The following is a 27032-nucleotide window of genomic DNA, read 5'->3' as shown; positions in this document are numbered from 1 at the left end:
ACTGTGCAACCAGCTACACACACACACACACACGCACACAGACACGCACGCACACCGACATGCCCCCTCCAGGGACCTGGCGCACTACAAAGGCGTCCCAGCATGCATCTCTCTGTTCGCTTCGCAACACGCTGTGCTGGAAACAAAAAGAGCGTCATTGAGTGTGTGAGTGTGTGTGTCTGAGTGTGTGTGTGTGTGTGTGTGTGTGTGTCTGTGTGTGTGTGTGTGTCTGTGTGTGTGTCTGTGTGTGTGTCTGTGTGTGTGTCTGTGTGTACTCACTGGCCTGGAAGCTGAACTCTCTCCTCATGATACTAAGCACCAGAGAGATGAAAGAGAGCTCAAACGTGTCCTAGTTCCTGCTCACCGCCGAGATCAGCACGGCGATGTCATTAAGAAGCTTCCATGGCAGGCTAAAGCTAACGGGCTAAAGCTAACAGGCTAAAGCTAACAGGCTGATTTTTTAAAAACTAATGAACAAACGTTAACAAATGAAAGTTAATAAAGAGATCCTAACATACGGGAGCTAATAGAAGGAAGCTATCATACAGAAGCTATCAGACAGAAGCTAACAGACGGAAGCTAACAGACGGAAGCTAACAGTCGGAAGTTAACAGACGGAAGCTAACATACAGAAGCTAACAGTCGGAAGCTAACAGACGGAAGCTAACATACGGAAGCTAACAGTCGGAAGATAACATACAGAAGCTAACAGACGGAAGCTAACAGACGGAAGCTAACATACAGATGCTGTAGATCAGCAGTTTACCAACTCAAGGATGCCCACCTTGAAATCTGAAAATCTTTTGCGAAACCTTTCCAAACCTTTAATCACAACTCTGATCAAAACATAAACTAGAGATGATTAAATGACCTTAAGAATTTAGCCGATTCAAGATGTATTAACCGACAATGTATGTTTTGTAAACCATTTTCTCCGGAGCTCATGTGCCGTGTTTTCCGCACAATAAGGCGCATAAGATGCTGCAGTCTATCAGCGCAAATCACTGTCAGAATTCCAGAGCGCAAATCAGGTTGATGCGCGTAAATCAAACATCCGCCAGCAAAAGTCCGTCTTTAGGAAGGTATTCGCTCGCGAGACGTGAACTTCGTTGCTCGCGAGGTTAGTCTCTGCTCGCGCTCGAAGGAGTTTTCTACGCGCTCGCTGTTGTTCTTTCTGACAGTAAGGGGGCGGAGACAGTCACCACGGTCTCTACACCTGATTGGTTACAAACCCCGTCTGTGGATTGGCTGGAGTGATGCATTCACACAACTATAGAAGCTCATTTCCACACTGAAGAAAGGGGATCGAAAGTCTAAATGATGAGATAAAACGTTGTGAAAACACAAAGACACCTTTATGTAACCGTAGATGACAACCAGCTACAAGCATCATTTACCATCATTACCGGCACATTAAGACCGATCGCAGACCGGCTGGTGATTTGCCGCCGTAGCAGTCAAACGTTTGGCGTCGGGGCGGGTGGATGGGGGGGGGTGGGGAGGTGGAGACGGTGCTTTCAGGGTCCGATCGATGAGGTGCGTCCGCTCCCGCTGCCCCCCTCGCCATCCACGCCTTAAATCTTCGGCTGCTTTTAGAATAACTTATTTCCCCGTTAAGATGGTTCAGCTACTGTAGAGAAAAGGGCGCCGTCTCTCGCTCTTTAATCTCATGAAGTGCTCGGCGAGAACGACAGCTTTGTTTCTCCGACGCGCCCTGAAAGCAGCTCCGTATCTCACGCGCTTGAGCGCCGCTCAACATCTCGCCGTCGTAGACGAGCTTTGGCGTGTTTGGCAGAGCGCCTTGAGCGCCGTGTACAACCAGTATGGATCAACCGATTAAGTTTAAATTGTTTGTGCTTCATCAATTAATGTTTCACATAACTAATGTGCCGCATCATACATATTTTTATATTAATTTCAAACTTTTCAAAATTGAAAATTAAAAACTTTTTTTAATTTATTGTAAATGACGTCTCGCGGCCCACCTGCAGTACCTTCGCGGCCCACCAGGGGGCCGCAGCCCACACTTTAGGAATCGCTGCTGTAGATAAAACATTTTTTCTAAATATATCTGTACCTCAAAATATCAAATGTTGGCAACATTAGGACATTTTGCAAATTCATCCTGTTATAATGTTCCTGCCAAATGAAGAACAATATTAATGACCACCTCAAACCACAGGTGTGTCATCTTGGAATTAAGATCACATGACCTGCCAAGCTGTCTAAAGGTGTAGAATCATCCTCATAAGCCCCGCCTCCTGTGTGTAACCACAGTGTGTGTGTGTGTGAGCAGAGGGGATGGGGGAGATGGGGGGCAGTGGGACAGGCCTGTTTCCTCGGCAACCGAAGTGGAGATGTGGGGCTGCATCCTGTCCCCATGGCAACAACGCATGCTGGCCGCAGTGTGATTTAAAAAGAGAAGAAGAAGGAGCTCTCATTGGTCTCACATTGATTATTGATTACAGAGATACGTATTGGTCTGTCTGTCCTAACGCGTCTTTATTCTCTTTAACCTTCATCTAGAACAAAGTTATTTACAGTTTTTTACAAAAAACACAACCATATGAATAAATATTCTTACTTTATTTTGACGTACGAAATATATATATATATATATATATATATATATATATATATATATATATATATATATATATAATTAAAGCATGCATAATAAATAACAGTTGAAAACTGAAAATTAACTTCAACTGTTGACCTTCTGATGTTGGACACCCTGTTGATCATATTGATTGATCCTCGGATCCTCTGCTGATGAAGACCATGTGACATGGAGGAAGCTCCAGAACCTCTGGATGATGAATCTGGTCAGTTTCATGGATTTTATTTTTAATAGATGATTGTATTGAACTCATTCATGAATAAATAATATGATCTGGATACAAACCGACATAATTGATTAAAAATGAATATTTAATTTAAATATGACATTCACAGTGTGGCGGAATGTGAGCGCGCTGCCACGAGCACGTGTCACTTCATTAATTCACCACAGAAAGGAGGGGGGGGGGGGGGGGGGGCGTGCACGCGCTCCACTGGCCGCACGCCTCATCTCTTGCGAGCCAAGAGCACGCGGGAGCGAGCGTCAGCTTCCAAGGACGCACCGCGGGCACGAGAGCTTCAGGTCGTCTGGAAGTCCGCGAGCATCAACGGGGGCGACGGGCACGAGCTTCAAAATATGAGCCGATCAATCGATAAATCACATTCATTGATTTTCTCTTTGTGTTGAGTGAAGCGGCGCGTGATCACCACAGAAGAAGAAACCGCGGGACACGGTGACGTCAATTTATTCACCGAGAGGACAAGAGACAGCGGACCCAACCGGAGCGGGACATGTGACGGTACCGGGCCGTTACCGGTAAACGAATCACAGGCGGGGACAATCAACAGGAGAGGCTCGGTACCGGAGAGCCGCACGAAGAGCAACAGTGAGTGAGATGCTTCATCTTCATCTTCATCACCGTGGTTACTCTTCATCCATACTCATGGGTATTTATTAGTCGCTCTCATCGCCTCCGAGAAACGGAATAAAGCAAAATCAATGAGGAGAAAAGTGAAACGTATTGTGTCGGTTCTCTTCTTCTGCTGTTTATGGATTAAATGTCAGATTACATTTCCTGTTGCATAATTGTGAAAGAGGATTAAAAAGATGAAAGCTAACTGTGAGAAATTAAAATATCAGATAAAGCATTAAGATTTCTTAAAATCACAGACTAAAGTGACAATACTACATTTGTTGTCACAGTTAAAGGAATAAAGTCTGTTTAAGACCCAATCAGAACGCAGCATCAGACAGCGGCGTCAATCAAAAAACAGGTTTGTGGGCGTGGCTTCACCTTGTTGCCCCCCAAAAACATGATGACGTTTGATAATTTGATAATTTGAGGTTGTGTGATTCGCTCACAGGTGAACATTTCACCTTTGGCAGTTTGCTGTCTTCTGATTGGTCGGAGAGTCCAAAATGGTGGATTATTATCTGCGTGTCACTTTCCCGTCGGTCGGGCCTCAGCGTCGTATTAAGTGGAGGTCGTCATGGTGACGTCTCGTCGGTTCTTGGATGTTTTGAAGCTTCCAGTTAACAATTTAGTCCTTTTCGATATTGTTTCCTGCCAATTAGCGTTTGACTCTAAATGGACCATCATTCACTGAATGAACATCATGCTGAGTTGAAGAAGACGTGAAACTAGAGACTGAGACCATAAACTCCTGTTGTAGAGAATAGGGTGCACACATTTACATTTGTGTTTTTATTTATTTATGTTCCTTCGCACGCCGTCATTGTCTTTTAATGTGGCGTTATCGTCGTATTATATTAGTGATATATTGCCTCTTCTGATTCTGTGACATATTTCCTGTATTTCTTCTCCTTCATGTTTTTAGCGTAGCGTTAGCATGACTCAACTAGCAGAGCGAAAGGTGGTCGGTGGCAGGTTCCTTTGTCAGAACGGCATAATCCCTCAGTTGGCTATTTAGTGACATGCAAATACTACGTAACGTTAAATGAGTATCGTGACCGCGGGTTCGCCGTACATGTTTTCTTTCTAACTTTATTGACAATCTAGCAGATCACAACGACTTGCAAGTAGCGCAGCGTCTTAAATAAAGGGATGTTTGTCTTAATGCGGCTTTAGAAACACCCAACTAAGATCAGCTTGTGCCGTTCTGACAACGTTCATCGCCTACAGACTTCCCACGAGGCCTCAGCTCGTATCGCTGAACGCTGTCTTACTACGCTAATGTTAGCATTAGTGTTGCCGTTAGTGTAGCAGGCTTAGCGTCCACCAATATGAGCTCAGGCTCACAGGAAGTGCTTATTTCAGTATTAGCATTGCAAATAGCATCAAGCTCAAAGGCCCCTGCTGCTCTCCGTCCCCAGTGGGGCTGCGCGGCGTGCTCCTCCTCGCCGTGCTGCAAAGCTGCTCGCTGGCGCTCGGCGGCTGCGAGCCGCGCCTGGTGAACATCGGCGCCGTGCTGAGCCAGAAGCGCTACGAGCAGGTCTTCAAGGAGGCGGTGACCTCGGCCAACGCGCTCTACGGGAAGGACAAGTTCAGGATGAACGGCATCTCCGTCACACACAAGCCCAACGCCATCCAGATGGCCCTCTCAGTCTGCGAGGACCTGATCTCCAACCAGGTGAGACGCGTGAGCCGGCCAGGGGGGAAGGACGGGGAGAGACAATTGGATGTCAGATTATCATTCTTTTGCTGTAGAATTTGAGATATAATCCGTCCAGAGGAGAGATGGGGGATTATGCACACACACATCTGCACGTACACACAGACACAATGTTTTAAAGTGTGTTTACTGAAGGCGGTTTCTCTACATGTGATGTAGAGATTATTTAATATTTCTATTCTCGTACATCCAATATAAAACATAAAAGTTAAAACATAGCTTTTTTGTTTTGTAAAAAATAGTGAGATATTAAATCAAAATGAAAAAAAGGCGTAATTTCATATTTACAATATTTATTTCAATATTATTAACATTATTAACCTCATTAATGTTAATGACATTATTAAAATAATGACAACATTTTCTTTTCATATCATAATGAGAGTTGGTTTGTTGGCTTTAAACACAAACGCATTGTGTTAAGATCTCTTAATATAAAGAAACTAAACTGAGAGATTACTTTTCTTAACATACCATAATTAGTTACTCTGCTCAGTGATTATCAAATGAGGTGGAGTAAAGGTGGATGTTCCCCTGCAGGTGTACGCCATCCTGGTCAGCCATCCTCCTCAGTCCAACGACCACTTGACCCCGACCCCCGTCTCCTACACCGCCGGCTTCTACCGGATCCCTGTGGTGGGCCTGACCACCCGGATGTCCATCTACTCAGACAAGGTAACCCCACCGCATCTTTTCATGCTATGACGGGACCAGCATGATGTCATGTGTGACCAGGGTGATGTCATACGTGACCAGGATTATGTCCTATGTAACCGGTTATGGTGTCGCACCACACAGGGCTTTCAGCTGAAGGGTTTCTGCATCATGGTGTTCCTCAGGGCACCGTCTTTTGTCCCCTCACATTCTCCACTGAGGGTCCATCTCTTAAAACCATCTCAGTCCACTCGGGCATTTCAGCATCCTTTGAAATGATCTGCCTCCACTAGTCTATCACATGACCATTAAAGTACACTGGGCGTGCTGGTGACAGTAACAAATCAGGGAAGGACGCAGCACAGTGGCTAAGAACAATTCAGGTAGTGAACGCGGGCGTGATCACTTCCAAACAGATCTGTTTCCTTCATCTCCTTCCTCTCCTTCCTATCTTTCCTCTCCTCATCTCCTTCCTTTCCTTCCTCTCCTTCATATCCTTCCTCTCTTTCCTTTCCTCCATCTCCTTCATGATCCTTTATGATCCTTCATTTGATCTAAGATGGCGCCGACAATGGCTGCCACGGTGCTTCGTTTTTTGTTGTTTTTGTTAATTATGTTTCCTGCTGCGATTCCCGGAGCTCTTTCACCAGAGATGAGCTCTTGAACATCCGAGGAACAACTCCAGCGGAGTTACTTCCAACTTCCCTGCTTTCTTCCGTGGAATTACTGGACATTCTAGTCAAAGGTGCGCTCACGTATCAGGAGAGGAAAACGGGCTCGTTGGTGAGTTCTCGCACTCGCTGCCAGGCATCTTTCTCTCCAACGTGCTTCACTATGCAACAAACTGGACGAAATGCAGCTGCTGGTGAGGAGAGACAGAGACTTCTCTACATCCTCCGTTTTGTGCTTCAGCTGCTCAGAGCGGACCGCGACACGGAGCTCTCCGGCAAGACGAAGGGTGGAGGAATCTGCTTCTTCTTCATCACCAGCTGGTGCAACGACGTAACGGTGATCCTACAACACTGTTCACCGACCAGATAGTGTGGAGTGGACCAACCCAGACTCTTTAGTTATTGTCCTCGGGGACTTTAACAAAGGAAATCTCACACACGAACTTGCTAAGTACTGTTGAGTATTAAAATATAAACATGCATGCGTACGCTAGAATGAAATTACACCAGCACACGAACATGTTGCAAAAAGATGAAGCACTATCAGGGTCAAATTCACTTCAACATGAAGCACCTGCTCCCCATTTTAAGAATAACATGTCCATACCTAGAACTGCACCAAGCACTCATTTGCAAATCATCTCGCAAACATCTTGCAAACATCCTGATGTGAAGAACTCATGTGTTGATCCTCCCTCCCCCAGCCCATCAGGTGCTCACGCCTCTTCATCTATATCACCTTCCCCTCCCCCACCAGCAAGGACCCTCTCTATTCTGGAGAGAGACGTTATCCGGCTCTTTAAAAGACAAAACCCCCGTAAGGCAGCCGGCCCGGACTCCGTCTCCCCTCACACCCTGAAGCATTGTGCTGACCAGCTGTCTCCGGTGTTCACTGACATCTTCAACACCTCCCTGGAGACCTGCCACGTACCAGCCTGCTTCAAGGCCTCCACCATCATCCCTGTCCCCAAGAAGCCCAGGATCACAGGACTCAATGATTACAGGCCCGTTGAGTCTGACCATCTGGTGTCCTGGTGCAGCCAGAACAACCTGGAGCTCAACGCTCTGAAGACAGTGGAGATGGTTGTGGATTTCAGGAAGAACAGAGCCAGACCTTCCCCCATTACCCTGTGTGACTTCCCCGTCACCACTGTGGATTCCTTCCATCTCCTGGGCTCCATCATCACCCAGGACCTCAAGTTTCAATTCAATTCAATTCATTTTATTTTGTGTAGCCCAAAATCGCAAATTACAAATTTGCCTCAGAGGGCTTTGCAGTCTGTACACATACGACATCCTCTGGCCCTGAAACCCACCATCGGCACAGGAACAACTCCCCAAACAATGAAGACCCTTCCAAGAGGGAAAAAAGGGAAGAAACCTTAGGGAGAACGTCAGAGGAGGATCCGTCTCCTGATGGACAGACTACAATGATGTCATGTGTACAGAATGAACAATGTATAATACATGAGACTATATGACAGAAATGATTCAAGTAACTGTGAGTAGTAAACCAGAAGCACAGCAGGACCACTGCAGGGACCACCACCATCACATAGAACCACCATCAGATAGAACCACCATCACATAGAACCACCATCAAATAGAACCACCATCACATAGAACCAGTGTCAGATAGAACCACCATCACATAGAACCACCATCAGATAGAACCACCATCACATAGAACCACCATCAGATAGAACCACCATCACATAGAACCACCATCAGATAGAACCACCATCACATAGAACCAGTGTCAGATAGAACTACTGTGGATGGTAGTTCTATCTGACACTGGTTCTATGTGATGGTGGTTCTATCTGATGGTGGTTCTATGTGATGGTGGTTCTATCTGATGGTGGTTCTTTGTGAACCACCGTCACCATAGACCATAGAACCACCGTCAGATAGAACCACCATCACATAGAACATGTGATGGTGGTTCTATGTGATGGTGGTTCTATCTGTGGGGAGGGACAGCCAGTGGTTAGTTCAATGGTGGATCCCTCTCAACATTTCTTAGCAGAGAGTTAAGACCTTAATAATGCTTCAGTGTGAAAATGATAAGAATCCGATAATCGGTGGCGAGATGGAGCATCTTCTCTCTTGATTTATTCCCTCAGTAAACATTGTAAAAATGAGTTTATGGTCTCAGTCTCTAGTTTCAAGTCTTCTTTAACAGAGCGTGATGTTTTATTACATTTACTAAATCATGATCCATTTAGAGTCAAAACAGACCAACAGACCATAAAGCAGGGGATGCCTTAGGGCGGGGCTACACGCTGATTGACAGGTCTCTAATAGACCATAAAGCAGGGGATGCCTTAGGGCGGGGCTACACGCTGATTGACAGGTCTCTAATAGACCATAAAGCAGGGGATGCTTTAGGGCGGGGCTACACGCTGATCGTATACAGCTCTTGATCTTCCCCAGCCCAGATGTGTCACTTCCTGTTTACTCGTTGATAAAGACCTCCTCCTCCTTCCCTTCAGAGCATCCACCTGTCCTTCCTGAGGACCGTGCCCCCCTACTCCCACCAGGCCCACGTGTGGTTCGACCTGATGAGGGAGTTCAGGTGGAACCACATCATCCTCATCGTCAGCGACGACCACGAAGGACGAGCCGCCCAGAAGAGGCTGGAGACGCTGTTGGAGGAGCGCGAGACCAAGGTCAGCTTAACGCACACAGACACTCACACAAACTCGTATACAACACACAAGCTCACAGTATGTGTGTGCTGACTGTGCTTTATTCTAATCCAGAAGTTGGTTGGTTGTTGCATGACAACGAGTCTGTGTGTGCGTGTGTGTATGTGTGCGTCATGACTTCACTCCTCCATCGTGAGTTTCATCCCCATGAATTTCTTTTAAACATTTTTGTCTTGTGCGGCTTTATTAATGCAAAAGCAGTAAAGTTTTGTTTGTATTTTTTGTATCTTGGGAGATGAAACCACAGTAGAAACGTCTCTGGTTGAGAAGATTTCTTCTCATGGGGGTTAGCATGTTAGCAACAATTCCTCCATTATCACAACGTTATAAGAGAGATCTCTCCTTGTCTCTAAGGCTGAGTTCAGACTCCCTCAGAAGGGAGATCATTGAACTGCCCCAAAGGTGATGACCACCGCTAGAGGAACCTGAACTCAGACCTTCCGGTTGTGTGTTGTGCCTGATCTCAAAGCAAACACTCAAGTGTCAGCCAAGACATCCCAACAATCCTCCAGAGCCTTCGGCAAGTCAGGAGGTATCTCATCTCCTGGCGTCTCTTGGAGTCATGCAGCTGGACTTGCTGGAGGCCATCAGAAAAGTCTGTCTCAGTAGTCTCGTTCCAGACCTCCACCCAGAGACTCCAAAAGGTTCTTGTTTGGGTCTCGGCCCCTCTCTAGCAGTTTGTTTCCAGAACCTTCTCTTTCACCCACCCATATCTAGAACCTACTAGAGAGGAGATGTTGCTTCTCCCTAGGGGCCACAGGTGGGTAGGTCCATGTTCCTTGGGCTGACAACCAGCTCATTTTGCTTCCAGATTGGTGCAACTGGCCGTGCACCAACATGCCAAAATCCGCCCACCAGGCACTCGCAGGTGAGCTCCTCTACCTGTCCGGCTTCAGAGGCCTTTGTTTCCCTCCTCTGGTTGACTAATAAATGGTCCATGAGTATCTCGTCATCCCCCTGAGACCACATTGCCTCGAGAGACTCTACCAGAATATGTTGTCAGATAAACCGTCTTTCAGGGTAACCTGCCCCACATTACATTTACATTACATCACATGTCATTTAGCGGACGCTTTTATCCAAAGCGGCGTACAATAAGTGCATTCAACCATAGGGTACAAACTCAGGAGAACAAGAAACAAGAAAGTGTGATTTCCTCAAATAAGCCAATTTACAATTTTCTATAGATGAGTGACGTTACAAGTACAATTTAAGTGCTACAATTTGTTAGTGTGTTAGTGGAGGTAGAGTGTGAAGAGGTGTGTCTTTAGTCTGAAGATGTGAAGGCTCTCTGTGGTCCTGATGTCTTCAGAGACCTCCTTCCACCATTTAGGAGCAGGACAGCAAAGAGTGGAGATCTAGTGGAGTGTTTTGCTCTCAGTGAGGAGGAACAAGCAGTTTATCACATGCAGAGCGGAGAGGTCAGAGGTCGGGATGTCGGGTTGGACCAGGTCCTGGATGTAAGCTGGACCCCATCCATTCACAGCCTGGTACGTGAGCACCATGTTCTGAACTGGATGAGCCGCCGGTACCAGTGAAGAGAGCGGAGGAGTGGAGGAGTGAGGGAGAACTTAGGAAGGTTAAAGACCAGTGGAGCTGCTGCATTCTGGATGAGCTGCAGAGGTGGAATGGTGGTAGCAGGAGACCTGCAGGAGAGAGTTACAGTAGTCCAGGAGGAGATGACAAGAGCCTGAATCAGTACCTTCTGAGTCAGAAGAGGACGTGTTCTCCTGATGTTGTAGAGTGAGTATCTACAGGATGGTGTTGTCAGTGATGGTGGAGTCAGGGAGAGTCGGCTGTCGAGTGTGACGCCGAGGTTCTTAGCGGTCAGAGTGGGCGTTAACACGGAGTTTCCAAAGTTGACTGTCAGGTTCTGGGTAACGAACCTTTTCCGGGAAAGAGAACATAATCACATAATCTCATTGCGTTTTAGATTTTTATTACATTATAAAAACACATGTACCATCTCTATCTGTTGATCCAGCTCGCTAATCACTATCTCTCTATCTCTATCCTTCTGTATCTCTCTCTACTTATATATACAGAAAACAAAACAAGGGAATAAAGTTAAAAAGTTACAAATATTTAAAAAGTTACAAAATATTAAAAAATAAAGTGACATGTGCAGTGAGAAAAAGTGACCGGTGGGATGTCAGAGTCAGTCAGTGGGGGACCGGCTCTGTCGATGAGCCCGACTGCCGACGGGAAGAAACTGTTGGTGTGGCGGGAGGTCTTAGTCCTGATGGACCTCCTGCCAGATGGAAGGTTTTGTCCGGGGTGAGAGGGGTCGGCTACCATCTCTTTAGCTCTTTCATTACAGGTCATTTAGCTGACACGTTTATCCAAAGCAACTAACATTGCATTTTTAACCCATGCTTTTTACATTTTAGCCTGGGGAGCAATTAGAGATTCGGTGTCTTGCTCAGGGACACTTTGACATGGAGAAGCCGGGCGTTGAACCACCAACCTTGTGGGTCCACAAGTCCACAAGTGTCGACAATCTGATCTCGACTCTGAATAATGACTCCAGCTCCTTCATACAAATGACTCTGAGTTCAATCAACTTTTTACAGTGTGATTTCAACTCTGCACTTCAACACTTTTGCCGAACACCGGAAAATTAACTCGTAGCGTTTAAAAGGACTTCTGTAGAAGTTGAAGTATCAACTCAAGCGTTTTACTTAAGTAAAAGTATAAAAGTACTGGTTTCAAAACTACTTAAAGTATAAAAGCAAAAGTAATTCCATTGGGGACAAAGTGTTAATGTGTAACCTGAACACAGAACATGTCAGATCACAATATGATCAGAAGGTTCCTTCAGCTCACGTGAGCGGCTGTTATGATGATGGAAACATGGCGACATTCAGAGGACACATTGATCGGGTGGACAGTGTCTCCCCGGGGGGGGGGGGCTGTTATAATGATGGGAAGACGCTGCGCTGCTTGCAAGTCGCTGTGCGCCACATTCTCAATAAGGTTCTGTGTCATGAAGATACTCATTTAAGGTTTCATGGAATGTGCATGTGGCTAAATACCCAACTGAGGTCGGCTTGTGCCGTTCAGGAGACGGTCGACCCGCCGCCACTCTGATTTTGGAGAAAACCAACCGGGTGTCTGGAGGTTGTGTGTTTATACTTCTCATCCAACCACAATCGAATGCATTCTATCCGGATCGCACAATGTATCTGGACGGGTTTGTGTGTGTGTGTTTTTGAACGACGACAAGCCGGCGTTCTATCATTTTCTGCTACTTGTCGAGAACTGCGACTTTGTGGTATTGCGCATGCGGCGAGTCGATTTTCCAAGTTTCCTTGACACGCACATAATATTTTGCCACCCTGTCGGTGAACGACGTGTTAACAGAGCAACATCCCCAAAATCCCCATTATTTCCTCTTTTGGCCAAGTTGAAAAGTACATTGAGCGTGTAGATTGTACAATGACCGTTCTCGTGAAATGAAATATGAAATAATTGCACGGACTGTGTATCCTCCGTCTGTGTCGTATTATCCGTAGTCCGTTTTCCATTTGCAGAAACATGGTGAGAAACATCCACCCAAACCCCCTTTCTTTGCGCTTTTGGCTTATTTAAGGTAAACAGCTCAGATTGCACACTGGTTTAGCTCTTGAAGTTACATTTGGAATAGTTGCATGTAGCTCACTGTGTCGCAGCGACATGCACATGGTTCTAGAGGGGCTCACAGCAAACATACTGCCCAAGCTTTCTTCAGGTAGTAATAACATGTAGTAATGACATGTAGTAATAACATGTAGTAATAACATGTGGAATCTGCTACCCCTGATATAAATAAATTGTATTACACTTTTTATAATTAGACACATGAGAGAAAAAACACTTACTTTATGCCTTTATTTGATGTACAGATGAGCATGTTTTGATAGGGTAGCATGAATCGATAGACAGAGCCATCGATTTATGCGCAGTAGAAATTCTTGACAAAGCAGCAAAAATCGACAGAACAATAAAAACAAGCCAAAATGAAAAAGGAGTAACGAGGCTTTTGGAGTAAGGAGTAAAAAGTCATCTGAAAAATAAATACTTCAGTATAGATAGCCCAAATTTCTATTTAAGTAAGGTAATGAAGTATTTGTACTTTGTTACTTGACACCTCTGTATATGTACATATATATATATGTACATGTATATATATATGTGTACATATATATGTACATATATGTACATATATATGTCCATCTCTACCTGTCTTTCTATCTCCATCCTTCTCTATTTGTCTCTATCCGTCTATCCGTATACGATCTCTCTATCAGGCCGTCCATCCATCTCTATCTCTCTCCACATCTCTATTTGTCCGTCTCTTCTCTCTGTTGTCTGCTGTCCAACGTTCTCCACGCTCAGCTGTTGACCTGCTCCACTGTCAGGACGTCTACGGACAGACGGGTTCATTAAGTCCGTCTGCATTTTCACCTGTATTGAGTACTCCGATTACCGATTACTAGTAAAAGTACAAGTACCTAGTACCGATTTACTATCTAAAGTGTCTAAATCCAAATGTTTGAGTCTGAATATTTAAATCTCAATGTTTCAATCCGAATGTTTGAGTCTGACCGTATGAACAGAATGTTCAACCTGAATCATTTAAATAGCAGTGAGCCAGTTAGAGGAAGTCAAACACAAACAGTCCAGAGACGCTTTAGAAAAGGGAACAAAGCGACTTCCTGTCTCCCAGCGGAGCCTCCATGTGCCTCATGAATTTTGCAGGAGAAACATGAATATTACAGCACATTAGGAAAAGTTTCTGAATTAAGCATCCGTGTGATTCATAATGAAACAATGGCGGTCGCCTCGCTGTGTGGGGGGGCGGTAAGTGAACCTCCTCGTGAGGGCGTCTTGTTGTTTTTATCAACCAGTGAAGTGTACGTCTCTAGTAAGGACCTGTCAATCACTGCGTGGACCCGTGACTAGTGTACTTAATATGTACTAGTACAACATCCAAACGCATGAATATTTAACGCATGGACCAACGTCCCGGGGCTCTGGGGGGGGGGGGGGCAATGGAGGTTACGAGGGGGTGGAGGTGAGGTATGAGTAACAGTACTGAAGGTGGAGAGACAGCAGGATGAGAGGCTGATTTTGGCGTTGTTCTTAATGGATACAAGAGAACATCTGATGTGAGGATTGACAGCTCCCATCAATGACAGCTTGTGTGAGCAATATTACAAGTCATTACAGGTCATTCAGCAGACGCTTTTATCCAAAGCGACTTACATTACACTTTAAACCCACGGCTTTTTCACATTTTGCCCGGGGAGCAATTAGGGGTTAGGTGTCTTGCTCAGGGACACTTCAACATGGAACATGGGGCAGCCAGGACTCGAACCACCAACCGTGTGCTTCCCAGCACACCTTCTCTAACCCCTGCGCCACGACGACCCCCCGTTCCTCTCCAGAAGCTACAGCTTCTTCTTCTGCTGTGTTTTCTGGCGTAGAGACCAAGGAGTCATGATCAATGTCCTCTGGAGACGTCGCTGTGATCAAACACACCTTCTGGTTCTTTGTTCTCTGCCGCCTCTAAAAATAACTTCTCAGCAGTATTTTTATCTCAACGAATACAAATAATTTATTCATCTCTTATTGTTAAAAACAATCTTTAATGTTTAGGGTCAATAACAAAAGAACACAACATCCGCAGTATGATCACATCTGATAGACAGCAGACAGACAGGCACGCAGGTAGACAGGACCACAGGTGGACAGACAGGTGGACCCCCTGTAGAGTCCTGTGTTGATGCTTCTCTCTTCCCTTCTGACTGTAATCTTCTGTCTTCATATTCTCTCTGTGCACATTACCATCAGACTAAAAACAGGAACTATGAAAACCTCGACCAACACAGCTATGACTTCAGGAGAACACCCAAGGTATAAACTTGCATGGTCAGCTGATGCACGCCGCCCAACCAATGAGCTCGCTCGGCAGTAGCAGCACGGCCCCACCCCCCCGACCCAGAGATAGACCCTTATCCTGGTGGCTCGTCTGTTCTCCACCATCTCTTTACGTTCTTTTGATTTATCATGACTCCTGCTCACCGGGGATGGGTTCACTCGCAGGCAGCGCCCCCCCCCTATGACACGTTGCATGCAGCCAGGCTGAGACTTGGTTTTGTATGAAGACCAGAGGAGCCTCGCCCACCAGGACCATCTGCAACATCACACCTCCTTTTCTTTTCCTCTCTCCTCTTTACTCAACTCTTTCTTTATGGTTTGCGGTTGCATCAGCGCTCTCTAACATGCACGTCCCTGGTTGGCTGGTTGGGAGCGCCTCAGTTTGCATGTGCCACCACACCATGCACAACTCTTTGCCCTTCCTTCTTTGTAGTTAAGCTTCGACTCAATTTACTTTCAGTTGAGGGCAGAGTACTGATCCCGCCTCCTGTGGCGCGGGGGTGAGAGGAAGCATGGTCAAGGCCTGGTTCATGGAGGATTTCTGATGGTTCACAGCTAATAATGCGTATCCTGTGATGTGTCCCGTGGTGTTTTGTTCTTCTCAACATCCTACTGTCACCTGTCGTCCTGCGTGACGGCCCCTCCAGGCAGAGAAGGTGCTGCTGTTCAGCCCAGACACCAACCTGACGGCCCTACTGCTGGAGGCCAAAGACCTGGAGGCCCGAGTCATCATCCTCTCCGCCAGGTCTGTATTTCAAAAGCTACTGGGTGGTTTCCATGGCAATCTGGGTGTTAGCTACCAGATTATTGGGCGTTTGCCATGCTGCTGTATGGTGGCATAGCTAATTATTCCAACGTTATTGCTAACGATGATGCTCTTCTGGATCAATATCAGCATTGGTATTAACCCGATTGAGCACAGGGGCCTGCAGCAGGAGATGTCAGCTTTCTGGGTCAAAAGGAATTTATTGCTTCAGCAGACGACATTTAGGCCCCGTTAGAAGGCGATCATCAGAGAAACTTGCAACTTAAGAAAGACTATTTGCAAATGTTGGGGGAGGGGGGGGGGGGGGTACCACCATTTTAATACTTGTGTTAGGTGACTATCTGGGTGTTGCTGATGGTCCTTATTGGAGTGTCTGCTTGCCTCTTGTCAGGGTGTTTCTAAGATTTTGTCAGGTTGTTGCTAGGTATCGCTCCGCTAGAGTGTTCCTAGTTGGTTCCCTGGATGTTGCTAGGCTTTTGTCCAGGTGTTGCTAAGTAGTTATTGGGGATTGCTGATCATTTTTTGGGGTCTAAGTGGTTGTCGGTGTTGCTGGGTGGTTTCTGGGGTGTTGGTGGTGGTCAGGGTGTCGTTGATAGTTGCTATGTGGTTTCTGGGGTGTTGTTGGTGGTTGTTAGGGTGTTGCTAGGTGGTTTCTGGGGTGTTGGTGGTTGTCGCGGTGTTGTTGGTGGTGGTCAGGGTGTCGGTAGTTGCTATGTGGTTTCCGGGGTGTTGGTGGTGGTTGTTAGGGTGTTGCTAGGTGGTTTCTGGGGTGTTGGTGGTTGTCGCGGTGTTGTTGGTGGTGGTCAGGGTGTTGTTGGTATTTGCCATGTGGTTTCTGGGGTGTTGGTGGTTGTCATGGTGTTGTTGGTAGTGGTCAGGGTGTCGTTGGTAGTTGCTAGGTGGTTTCTGGGGTGTTGTTGGTGGTTGTTAGGGTGTTGTTGGTAGTGGTCAGGGTGTCGTTGGTAGTTGCTAGGTGGTTTCTGGGGTGTTGGTGGTTGTTAGGGTGTTGTTGGTAGTGGTCAGGGTGTCGTTGGTAGTTGCTAGGTGGTTTCTGGGGTGTTGTTGGTGGTTGTTAGGGTGTTGCTGGGTGGTTTCTGGGGTGTTGTTGTTGGTGGTCAGGGTGTCGTTGGTAGTTGCTATGTGGTTTCTGGGGTGTTGTTGGTGGTTGTTAGGGTGCTGCTAGGTGGTTTCTGGGGTGTTGGTGATTGTCACGGTGTTGTTGGTGGTGGTCAGGGTGTCGTTGGTAGTTGCTAGGTGGTTTCTGGGGTGTTGTTGGTGGTTGTCACGGTGTTGTTGGTGGTGGTCAGGGTGTCGTTGGTAGTTGCTAGGTGGTTTCTGGGGTGTTGGTGATTGTCACGGTGTTGTTGGTGGTGGTCAGGGTGTCGTTGGTAGTTGCTAGGTGGTTTCTGGGGTGTTGTTGGTGGTTGTCACGGTGTTGTTGGTGGTGGTCAGGGTGTCGTTGGTAGTTGCTAGGTGGTTTCTGGGGTGTTGTTGGCAGTTATCGGTGTGTGGTTGGTGGTTTTCAGGGTGTTGCTAGGCAGTTATTGTGTGTTGCCACCAGCTTGTCAAGCAGTTAGTTGATCTGTCTGCTCTGTGTGTTTGCAGTGAGGATGAAGCTGCCGCTGTGTACAAAGCAGCCCGTCAGCTCAACATGACCGGCTCCGGCTACGTCTGGCTGGTGGGAGAAAGAGAAATGACCGGGAAGGCTCTCAGTGAAGCTCCAGATGGTACATCCGCCTGAGCCTCCTCTTCCTCACCTCTCTTCTTCCTCTCTGACTCTCAGCCCTGATTCCATCCAACTGTTGCTTCGTTCTTGCAAAAGTCGTGACTTTTTTGCCCAAAGTCCAGTTGGTAGTGGTGGCAATTGTATTAGCGGCGTTCACAGTCGGACAAACTCACCACTCAAGTGTCACACAGAGACAACGTCACACTTGTCAGGATGTTGGAAAACTCAAAGACAGTGAGAGCATCATGGAAGAGACAGCAGCACTCATTTCGACATGCTATCCTGTGGTGGTTGCCATGGCGACTGGGTGGTTTCTAGACGTTTGAGCAGTTGCTAGACAAGCTTTAAACTGGTTTCATTACCACAGTCGGCATGGTGCTGAACACACACACACACACACACACACACACACACACATAGACACACACAGGTCCTCCTGTTGTCATGGAGACGATGACCAAAACGATGTAGGTATGATGTCTCACCGAAAAACAGTTGACTTTTTGCATTATAATACATTTCATAGAAATACAGGGAAGCTTTCAACAGTATTAGAAATAACGTTGATATGGAATAGAAATAAACACACATGAGGCAGACTGTTCTCTTCAATCAATTCAGAGCAGGGGATGCTTTAGGGTGGGGCCTTATTTCCTTTTCTTGGACGGCTCCGGCTCATTTATTGAAAATATAAAAAACAGGCAAAATGATTGAATCAATCAGGAAGCCTCGTGTGACGGTAAGACACGCCTCCAGCTAAGGAAGCGCCATTCAGCCCATCTGTCTAACCAAACACCAGGACCCGACACCAAAACACCGATCAGTCGTCATAGCGATGAGGCGGTTGGATGGAAACATGGTCGCCCCCCCCCTCTCTCTCTCTCTCTCTCTCTGTCCGCCCATGCTTGTAGGTCTCTGATGAAGGACCTCCTCCTCATCACAGTCAGTTAGCTGTTGACCGTCCCGGTGTGTTTTCTCTCTCTGGTTTCTTCTAGCCGGTTGAACGTTTAAACATTCTGCTGTGGCGGCTACGGCGTGTTTAAAGGTTCTAACCGCTCTTTTCTTTGTTCTGGCTCGTTGTAACTGTTTGGCTTTAAATGTGTCTAACATCTTTTTGTTTGTTTCATTTTCTATAGTGTGTGTCGTCCGCCCGCCCGTCTGCCCGTTCTCCCAGTACACTATAACACTGGGGAGGGGCTTTATTTAGGTTCGCTGGGGTGGGGGGGGGTTGATAAACAGCTAGTGTTGCTACGGTTACCGTGATGTGTGTCTGAACAAACACTGGTAAGATGCCGCCGCTGCTTCCTGTTTCCTGCTTGATGCTCTTTGCCCTTTTACAATTGGGCAATAGAGGCCTGCCCACTGCAACACATAGTCCCCGCCCCGCAAGGGCGAGGGGGCGGGGGCTATTGAATCAGCTCATTACCCAGTCGGCCGGATAACGCCACGTCATAACGGAGTAAAGTATGTGGACGCCAGCAAGAAGCAGCTCCTCAAAGATCCTCAAAGGTTCCTAATGACGACCAGACTTGTTAAGGGCCCTTGTGTCACGTGGCTCGTGCACTCGGCTGCCCAAACGCCGTCGGCCGTGCAAAAGATCCTCCGGGATCCTAAATTTTCTGGCTTCCCGTGAGCCGGGGACAGAGGTGGCTGCTGGGTAATCCCCCCCGCTCCATCGCCCTTTGTTCTCAGAACATCGTCCTCACCAGCTGCTGCACTCTTAAGAGCGATGTGTGGCGTTCATGCACATCGACGGAGACTCCTCCCTCACAGACTTAAGAGTGGAGCATGGCTGAGCTCTGAAAATACCCCTAAGCCCTTTTGTCTGTGGGAACTTTGAGGTTTCTCTCCAGGGATCAGATGGAGGCCTTACTCCTCCTCCTCCTCCTCTCTGACCAACTTCTTCCAGGCTCTCAAGTGGACGTCCACTCGCTTGTTGCAGAGCTCACAGCCGCATCACGTAGATAAAGGCGACGAGACGTGACAAAATGGTCCGGAGGGAATCTACCACGTGGACTTCCAGTTCAGATCTTTTAGTTTTTTATTTCTACTCCAGGTTTGAGGTCACAAGCGAGATATTCACGTGAACAAAGCAGCTTGTCATATTTAGAATATTATTTCTTATGAAGCCACAATCTGGCGACTACAGAACCATTAATTCATCTGACAACATAAACATCTGGGAAAAGTCCTGTGGACCTCCCATAGAACTGTATATTTCCTTTAGACCTCCAATAGACCTTCTGTAGACCATCCGTAGTTTTCCTGTAAACCTACTGTATACCTCCTATAGACTGCCCTTAGACCTTCCGTAGACTTCCTTTAGACCTCCTGTAGACCTTCTGTAGACCATCTGTAGCTTTCCTGTAGACCTCCCGTAGACCTCCTTAGACTTGTTTAGACTTGAGGATCTTCTGCAGACCTCCTATAACCTCTTGTAGACCCTCCTTGTTCCTCCCGGTGGACCGACAGAATAAGGTGAAGGCCTGTCGCTGCGCAGTGAAAGGACCTGATGCAGCAAACATCACATGGAGCACATGTTATTCTGTGTGTCCACCGCCCCCTTTTCTGATAGACACCTCCATGAAGAGAAACCAATGAAGCACTTCTGTGACATTATGGATTTTAATGCTGTCTTTTCTTCATCAGACACTTAAAAATCAGGACAACAGTCTTCTAACGCTGTTAGCATAGCATCCGAGGCTTAATAAGACAAACTTTACTTTTGCAGCACTAGCTAGGTATAATGACGCATTAGTTAACGTTAGTCACCTTTTCGTTAGTTAGCTGTTCTACTTGTTCACAGTTGTTTGTTTGCTGAATGCTAACAGTGTTAGCCATCTGTTCACAGTATCTTGTTTGGGGATTGCTAACATAGTTAGACCGCTGTTCCCAGTAGTTTGTTATGAAATGCTAACAGAGTTAGCCAGCTGCTATCAGTCAAATGAAGGCAGATGGAGATCATTTTGGTGGCAGTGACAGGTTTCTGCTGGAGGAAAACACCAAACCAAGTTCATAATGTCCCAGTGAGGCTTCCTCTGTCCTCAGACAAACGGCTGTGATTCTCAGAGTAAACTCCCAGCATGCAGTTTGGTGGTACTGAACACTGACCTGACGCCTGAAGCCCCTGAGTGTGTAATTAAATAACACTGAAGTGCTCCCTTAGTTCCCTCTGTAAGATTAGTAAAAGATTGTGCGTTTTCAATTACCTTTGTGATTAGGGCCAGTTTTCATTCTGCAGCCTCCTGCTGTGTGTAACTTCTCTCTCCTGTCTGTGTGTGCGTGTGCGTGGATGTGTGTGCGTTGTGTGTGTCTGTGTGTGCTGCAGGCCTGCTGGGCCTCCAGCTGATTAACGGTAAGAACGAGTCGGCTCACATCGCGGACGCGGTGGCCGTGGTGGCTCAGTCTCTGCAGGAGCTCTTTGAGAAGGAGAACATCACGGAGCCTCCGCGGGGATGTGTGGGGAACACCAACATCTGGAGGACGGGGCCGCTCTTCAAACGGTAGGTCCAAGGTCACCCCGTCAGAGCCGAGCACACATCACATGCCACACTAAAAACCATGTGCAGGGAACCAGAGCTCCGACCAATCACAGTCCAGCTAGGGGCGGGCCTTAGGTGTCAATGGCGGCTTCTGATGATGTTAGCGTACATGCTACAAAAGCATTAGTTCTATCATTGAAAGGAAAGCGGAGACTCTGGGCGGGAAGTTTTCTCTCTCGATTTGATTGACAGATGCTTTGACCTGTCACATGTCACTTGTCATGAGGCTCCCACATCTCTGGCCAGGTTAAATATCAGGCAGTCTATGTGTGGTCCTTATATTTCATGTTAATTGTACGTATTATGCCACTTATCTATAGCTAGTTGTAAATTGACTTATTTGATGAAATTGCACTTTCTTGTTTCTTGCTCTTCTGAGTTTGTATCCTTGTGGTTGAAAGCACTTATTGTTGATATGTAGGTTACGGATTACTAGAATACATAATCATCTGACGTGATGATGGGGTCAAAGTGAAGCTAGAGGTCTAAATCATGGTCAGAAATATCTGTATCCATACCAGATATCTTCCTCTGACATGCTATGATCACACTATCCATCCATCTGCAAACCGCTTATCCTGCACACAGGGTCTTGGGGGGCTGGAGTCTGTCCATCCAACTTCAGGCGATAGACGGGTTCATCCTGGACTGGTCGCCAGCCAATCACAGGGCTCCACAGAGACACACAACCATCCACACTCACATTCACACACCTACAGGCCATTTAGAGTCCCCAATCAACCTGATCCCCAGAGCAGGTCTCTGGACTGTGGGAGGAAGCCGGAGAACCCGGAGAGAACCACGCAGACACGGGGAGAACGTAATGTAAAAGAATAGAAGGTCAGAGTCAGGGTTACTATCCTTAGGGAAGGCCTCAGGCTCTGGTAGAAGAGACCCTCTGCTGTCCCCTGCGATCAGGATGGAGGCGTCTCCTCCATCTTCAGCTTCACTGGTCTGATGTGGATTCAGCCTTCTGCCACTCCTGTGACCTACTTAAATCATCCATTCTGTTGGATCCCTGTGGTTCATGTAGTCCAGCGTCACATGTGATATCACAGTAAATCTGTTGCTCTCTCATTGGCTCTCCAGAGTGCTCATGTCATCCAAGTACCCCGACGGTCTGACTGGACGGATCGAGTTCAACGATGATGGCGACCGGCGATTTGCCACCTACAGCATCTTGAACTACCAGCAAAAACCAGGTCGCCTTGTCCAGGTCGGAGTCTTCAACGGGTCTCAGGTGCAGTACCCATGGTTGCACACACCTGGAAACACAGCCGGTTTCCAGTCTCCATAGTCTCCTGCCTCTTTAAGTATTGATGTACTGATGAAGTATTGATGAAAAACATGACAACCTGTGCGTGTGTGTATGTGTGTGTGTTCAGGTTGTGATGAACCCTCAGAGGAAGATCATCTGGCCTGGAGGGGAGACAGAGAAGCCAGTGGGATACCAGATGTCAACTAAACTGAAGGTACAGTACTACTGTTATTGATACTACTCGCAGTAATGTTATGGTACTACCAGTACTACTATTACACAAACTGCTAGAAAAACTGTTACTCATAGTACTAAACTATTGTTACTCATACTAGTACTACTAAACTATTGTTACTTATACTACTAAACTACTGTTACTCATACTACTAAACTACTGATACTCATACTACTATGCTACTGTTACTCATACTACTACACTACTGTTACTAATACTACTACACTACTGTTACTCATACTACTACACTACTGTTACTCATACTACTATGCTACTGTTACTCATACTACTATGCTAATTTTACTCATACTACTATACTACTGTTACTCATACTACTACGCTACTGATACTCATACTACTACGCTACTGTTACTCATACTACTATGCTACTGTAACTCATACTACTGCACTACTGTTACTCATACTACTATGCTACTGTTACTCATACTACTGCACGACTGTTACTCATACTACTACACTACTGTTACTCATACTACTGCACGACTGTTACTCATACTACTACACTACTGTTACTCATACTACTATGCTACTGTTACTCATACTACTGCACTACTGTTACTCATACTACTGCACTACTGTTACTCATACTACTGCACTACTGTTACTTATACTACTATGCTACTGTTACTCATACTACAACACTACTGTTACTCATACTACTACGCTACTGATACTCATACTACTAAACTACTGTTACTCATACTACTAAGCTACTGTTACTCATACTACTACACTACTGTTACTCATACTACTACACTACTGTTACTCATACTACTACGCTACTGTTACTCATACTACTATGCTACTGTAACTCATACTACTGCACTACTGTTACTCATACTACTATGCTACTGTTACTCATACTACTGCACGACTGTTACTCATACTACTACACTACTGTTACTCATACTACTGCACGACTGTTACTCATACTACTACACTACTGTTACTCATACTACTATGCTACTGTTACTCATACTACTACACTACTGTTACTCATACTACTACACTACTGTTACTCATACTACTACGCTACTGTTACTCATACTACTATGCTACTGTAACTCATACTACTGCACTACTGTTACTCATACTACTATGCTACTGTTACTCATACTACTGCACGACTGTTACTCATACTACTACACTACTGTTACTCATACTACTATGCTACTGTTACTCATACTACTGCACTACTGTTACTCATACTACTGCACTACTGTTACTCATACTACTGCACTACTGTTACTCATACTACTACGCTACTGTTACTCATACTACTGCACTACTGTTACTCATACTACTATTTTACTGTTACTCATACTACTGCACTACTGTTACTCATACTACTATGCTACTGTTACTCATACTACTGCACTACTGTTACTCATACTACTATTTTACTGTTACTCATACTACTGCACTACTGTTACTTATACTACTATGCTACTGTTACTCATACTACAACACTACTGTTACTCATACTACTACGCTACTGTTACTCATACTACTATTTTACTGTTGTACAGATAGTGACAATCCATCAGGAGCCATTTGTGTACGTGAAGCCTACAAAGACTGACGGCACGTGTAAAGAAGAGTTCACCGTTAACGGAGTCCTGATCAAGAAGGTGATCTGCACCGGGCCCAACGGCACCACACCAGGTACTCACTCGTATACTCAACAACTCACCAGGGCTCCAGGAGTTGGAGTGACAGAAAACCGCTCATGGTTTTGGTCTGAAACATGAGGAAGCTCCAAAGCTCCTTTTGGTCGTTACGAGGATATAATCCCACTGGTACATGCACACAAATGTGCACACCACTGACCCTGTAGGTGTGTGTCTGTGTCTCCAGGTCAGCCCATAGTCCCTCAGTGTTGCTATGGTTTCTGCATTGACTTGCTCATCAAGCTGGCGATGAGCATGAACTTCACCTATGAGGTTCACCTGGTGGCTGATGGGAAATTTGGCACGCAGGAGCGAGTAAGTTTGTTGTCGTGGTACAAGCTGTGGTCATGTGACCTGTTTATTGATTCTGCAGCAGCTCATCACTGAGCCTTGTTGCCATGGAGACCAGAGCTCCATCCCTTCGTGTGACCCTGAGGCACCTGAGAGACATTAAGTCAGCATCCCTCTGTCTCTCCTCCTCCTCCTCCATTATCACCTCTTCCTTCATCTATGGAAGCTGCTCCTCCATCAACTCATCTTTCATCCCCTTCACTTCCTCCTGCTTTATCTCTCCCTTCTTCCTCCCCCTCCTCATCCCCCCCCTCCATCAACTCCTCTTTCATCTCCCTCACATTCTCCTCCTTCAGCTCTCTCTCTTTCCTCCTCCTCTTCCTTCATCCTCACCTTCACCTCTTCATTCATCTACTTAACCTCCTTCTCCACCTCCTTAATGTCCTCTTCCTCCTCCATAACCCCTTTCTTCTCTTTCAACTCATTCCTCTTTCTTCCTCCTCCTTCATCGTGTTGTCATCTCCTCTTTCAGAGATGCTCCTCCTCCTACTAACACTCACCTCTCCCACAGGTGAACAACAGTAATAAGAAGGAGTGGAACGGGATGATGGGGGAGCTGTTGGGAGGTCTGGCCGATATGATTGTGGCTCCTCTCACCATCAACAATGAGCGTGCTCAGTATATTGAGTTCTCCAAACCCTTCAAGTATCAGGGACTCACCATCCTGGTGAAGAAGGTCAGCTCACTCCCTCTCTCTCCTCTCATTGGTTATCAGGGTCAGAACACTGAAACTAAAGCAACAGTATGTGAAGTTAACAAAACAGAACTTATGTCTATTCATCCAGATGTTGTACTACAATGGGTTTAACTTTCTTATTATGCATATTTTACTTTCTTATTGCGCTAGGAATTGTCTGTCTGTCTGTTGCCATGGTAGGATGCTCAATGATGTCAAGCCTGTGAATTTGTGAGAATCATGGAGTCTGAGATGTTTGTTATTGAGGTTACAGAACTAAAGGTCCCAGGTTAGGACCAGCGTGTGCTGGGCCGGTTTAAATCTTCCTGGTACAAACCCCACATTGTCAGGATGCCAATAAACAGTGAAAATGAATATTACAACAAGGTTGAACAAAAACCCAGGAAAGCAGCTGGTTCATAAGCCAGCCTCAGTTGTTGTTAGCTGCTAACCGCTAACCTGAGACTGTACTGTTTCACTGGTCTCTGTGTCCGGTAGGAAATCCCTCGCAGCACTCTGGACTCGTTCATGCAGCCGTTCCAGAGCACACTGTGGCTGTTAGTCGGTCTGTCGGTCCATGTGGTGGCAGTGATGCTTTACCTATTAGACCGGTTCAGGTAAACACCTGAGCTTACACACGTTAAAAGACAGGAAGTAATAACATGACATATATATCTATATGTATATATGAATAACCATGTGTCATGTGTGTGCCCTGGCAGCCCGTTTGGAAGGTTTAAAGTGAATAGTGAAGAAGAAGAAGAAGATGCCCTCACCCTGTCCTCTGCCATGTGGTTTTCTTGGGGAGTACTGTTGAACTCTGGGATAGGAGAAGGTTAGTGCTCCTCTGACCCGTCACTTCCTGTCCCGCAATCCTTACTGCTACACCACTAACACCTGTCTGTCTGCCTGTCTGTTGGACAGGAGCTCCCAGGAGTTTCTCAGCGAGGATTCTGGGTATGGTGTGGGCAGGTTTTGCTATGATCATCGTAGCGTCCTATACTGCCAATCTGGCAGCCTTCCTTGTGTTGGACCGGCCTGAGGAGCGCATCACTGGCATCAACGACCCCAGGGTGAGTCGCTCCTTGTAACTTACCCACAAGGCACTGGTAGCAATCACTCAATCATCAGGTGACCTGAGGCGTGACCCTGCTGCTGGTTTGGTCAAAGTTAACGAGACAGGAAGTGAAGATTCCTGCTAACGAGGCAGGAAGTCAAAAGGCTCCAGCGAACGAGACAGTGACGATAGTCAAGTTAACGCTCTGTTACATCCATGACTAACCATCTCCAATCCCAGAGTAGATTCTCTCCACTTCGGATGCCCTTCTTTTCTTTGTTGTCCTATATGCTTCATATTACTAACCCAGAATGCACCGGCCCACCTGCTTTCCTGATCAAAGTTAACCTTTGAACTCTGTTCCCCTCAGCTGCGTAACCCGTCGGATAAATTCATCTACGCCACAGTGAAGCAGAGCTCGGTAGATATCTACTTCAGACGTCAGGTGGAGCTGAGCACCATGTACCGGCACATGGAGAAGCACAACTACGAGAGCGCTGCTGAGGCCATCCAGGCCGTCAGAGACAAGTAGGCTGCTGATAGTGTCTCATGGGACGTCCCGTCCAGGGCTCTGCT

At 46.4% G+C, this 27032-nt stretch overlaps 1 protein-coding gene across 2 annotated transcripts in view; it reads left to right on the top strand.

Moving 5' to 3' along the window:
- The first annotated feature begins 2777 nt into the window (after positions 1-2777).
- grin1b (glutamate receptor, ionotropic, N-methyl D-aspartate 1b) overlaps positions 2778-27032 on the top strand; it is a 31995-nt gene continuing 7740 nt past the window's right edge. The window contains exons 1-17 of one of the 2 annotated variants that reach the window (XM_078086501.1): positions 3028-3449; positions 4898-5154; positions 5737-5871; positions 9017-9193; positions 15068-15130; positions 15802-15899; positions 17526-17647; positions 20975-21149; positions 22278-22428; positions 22574-22660; positions 24232-24367; positions 24560-24687; positions 25235-25399; positions 25898-26016; positions 26122-26234; positions 26324-26472; positions 26827-26984. In XM_078086501.1, the coding sequence (XP_077942627.1) occupies position 3449; positions 4898-5154; positions 5737-5871; positions 9017-9193; positions 15068-15130; positions 15802-15899; positions 17526-17647; positions 20975-21149; positions 22278-22428; positions 22574-22660; positions 24232-24367; positions 24560-24687; positions 25235-25399; positions 25898-26016; positions 26122-26234; positions 26324-26472; positions 26827-26984 (2234 nt within the window). In that variant the 5' untranslated portion in view covers positions 3028-3448. Of the gene's footprint in view, positions 3450-4897; positions 5155-5736; positions 5872-9016; positions 9194-15067; positions 15131-15801; positions 15900-17525; positions 17648-20974; positions 21150-22277; positions 22429-22573; positions 22661-24231; positions 24368-24559; positions 24688-25234; positions 25400-25897; positions 26017-26121; positions 26235-26323; positions 26473-26826; positions 26985-27032 lie in introns of both variants that reach the window. The other variant, XM_078086502.1, reaches the window with a different exon arrangement.

Source organism: Gasterosteus aculeatus, chromosome 13, assembly GCF_964276395.1.
Source record: "Gasterosteus aculeatus chromosome 13, fGasAcu3.hap1.1, whole genome shotgun sequence".
NCBI lineage: Eukaryota > Metazoa > Chordata > Actinopteri > Perciformes > Gasterosteidae > Gasterosteus > Gasterosteus aculeatus.
This window is presented reverse-complemented; position numbering and strand designations above follow the sequence as displayed.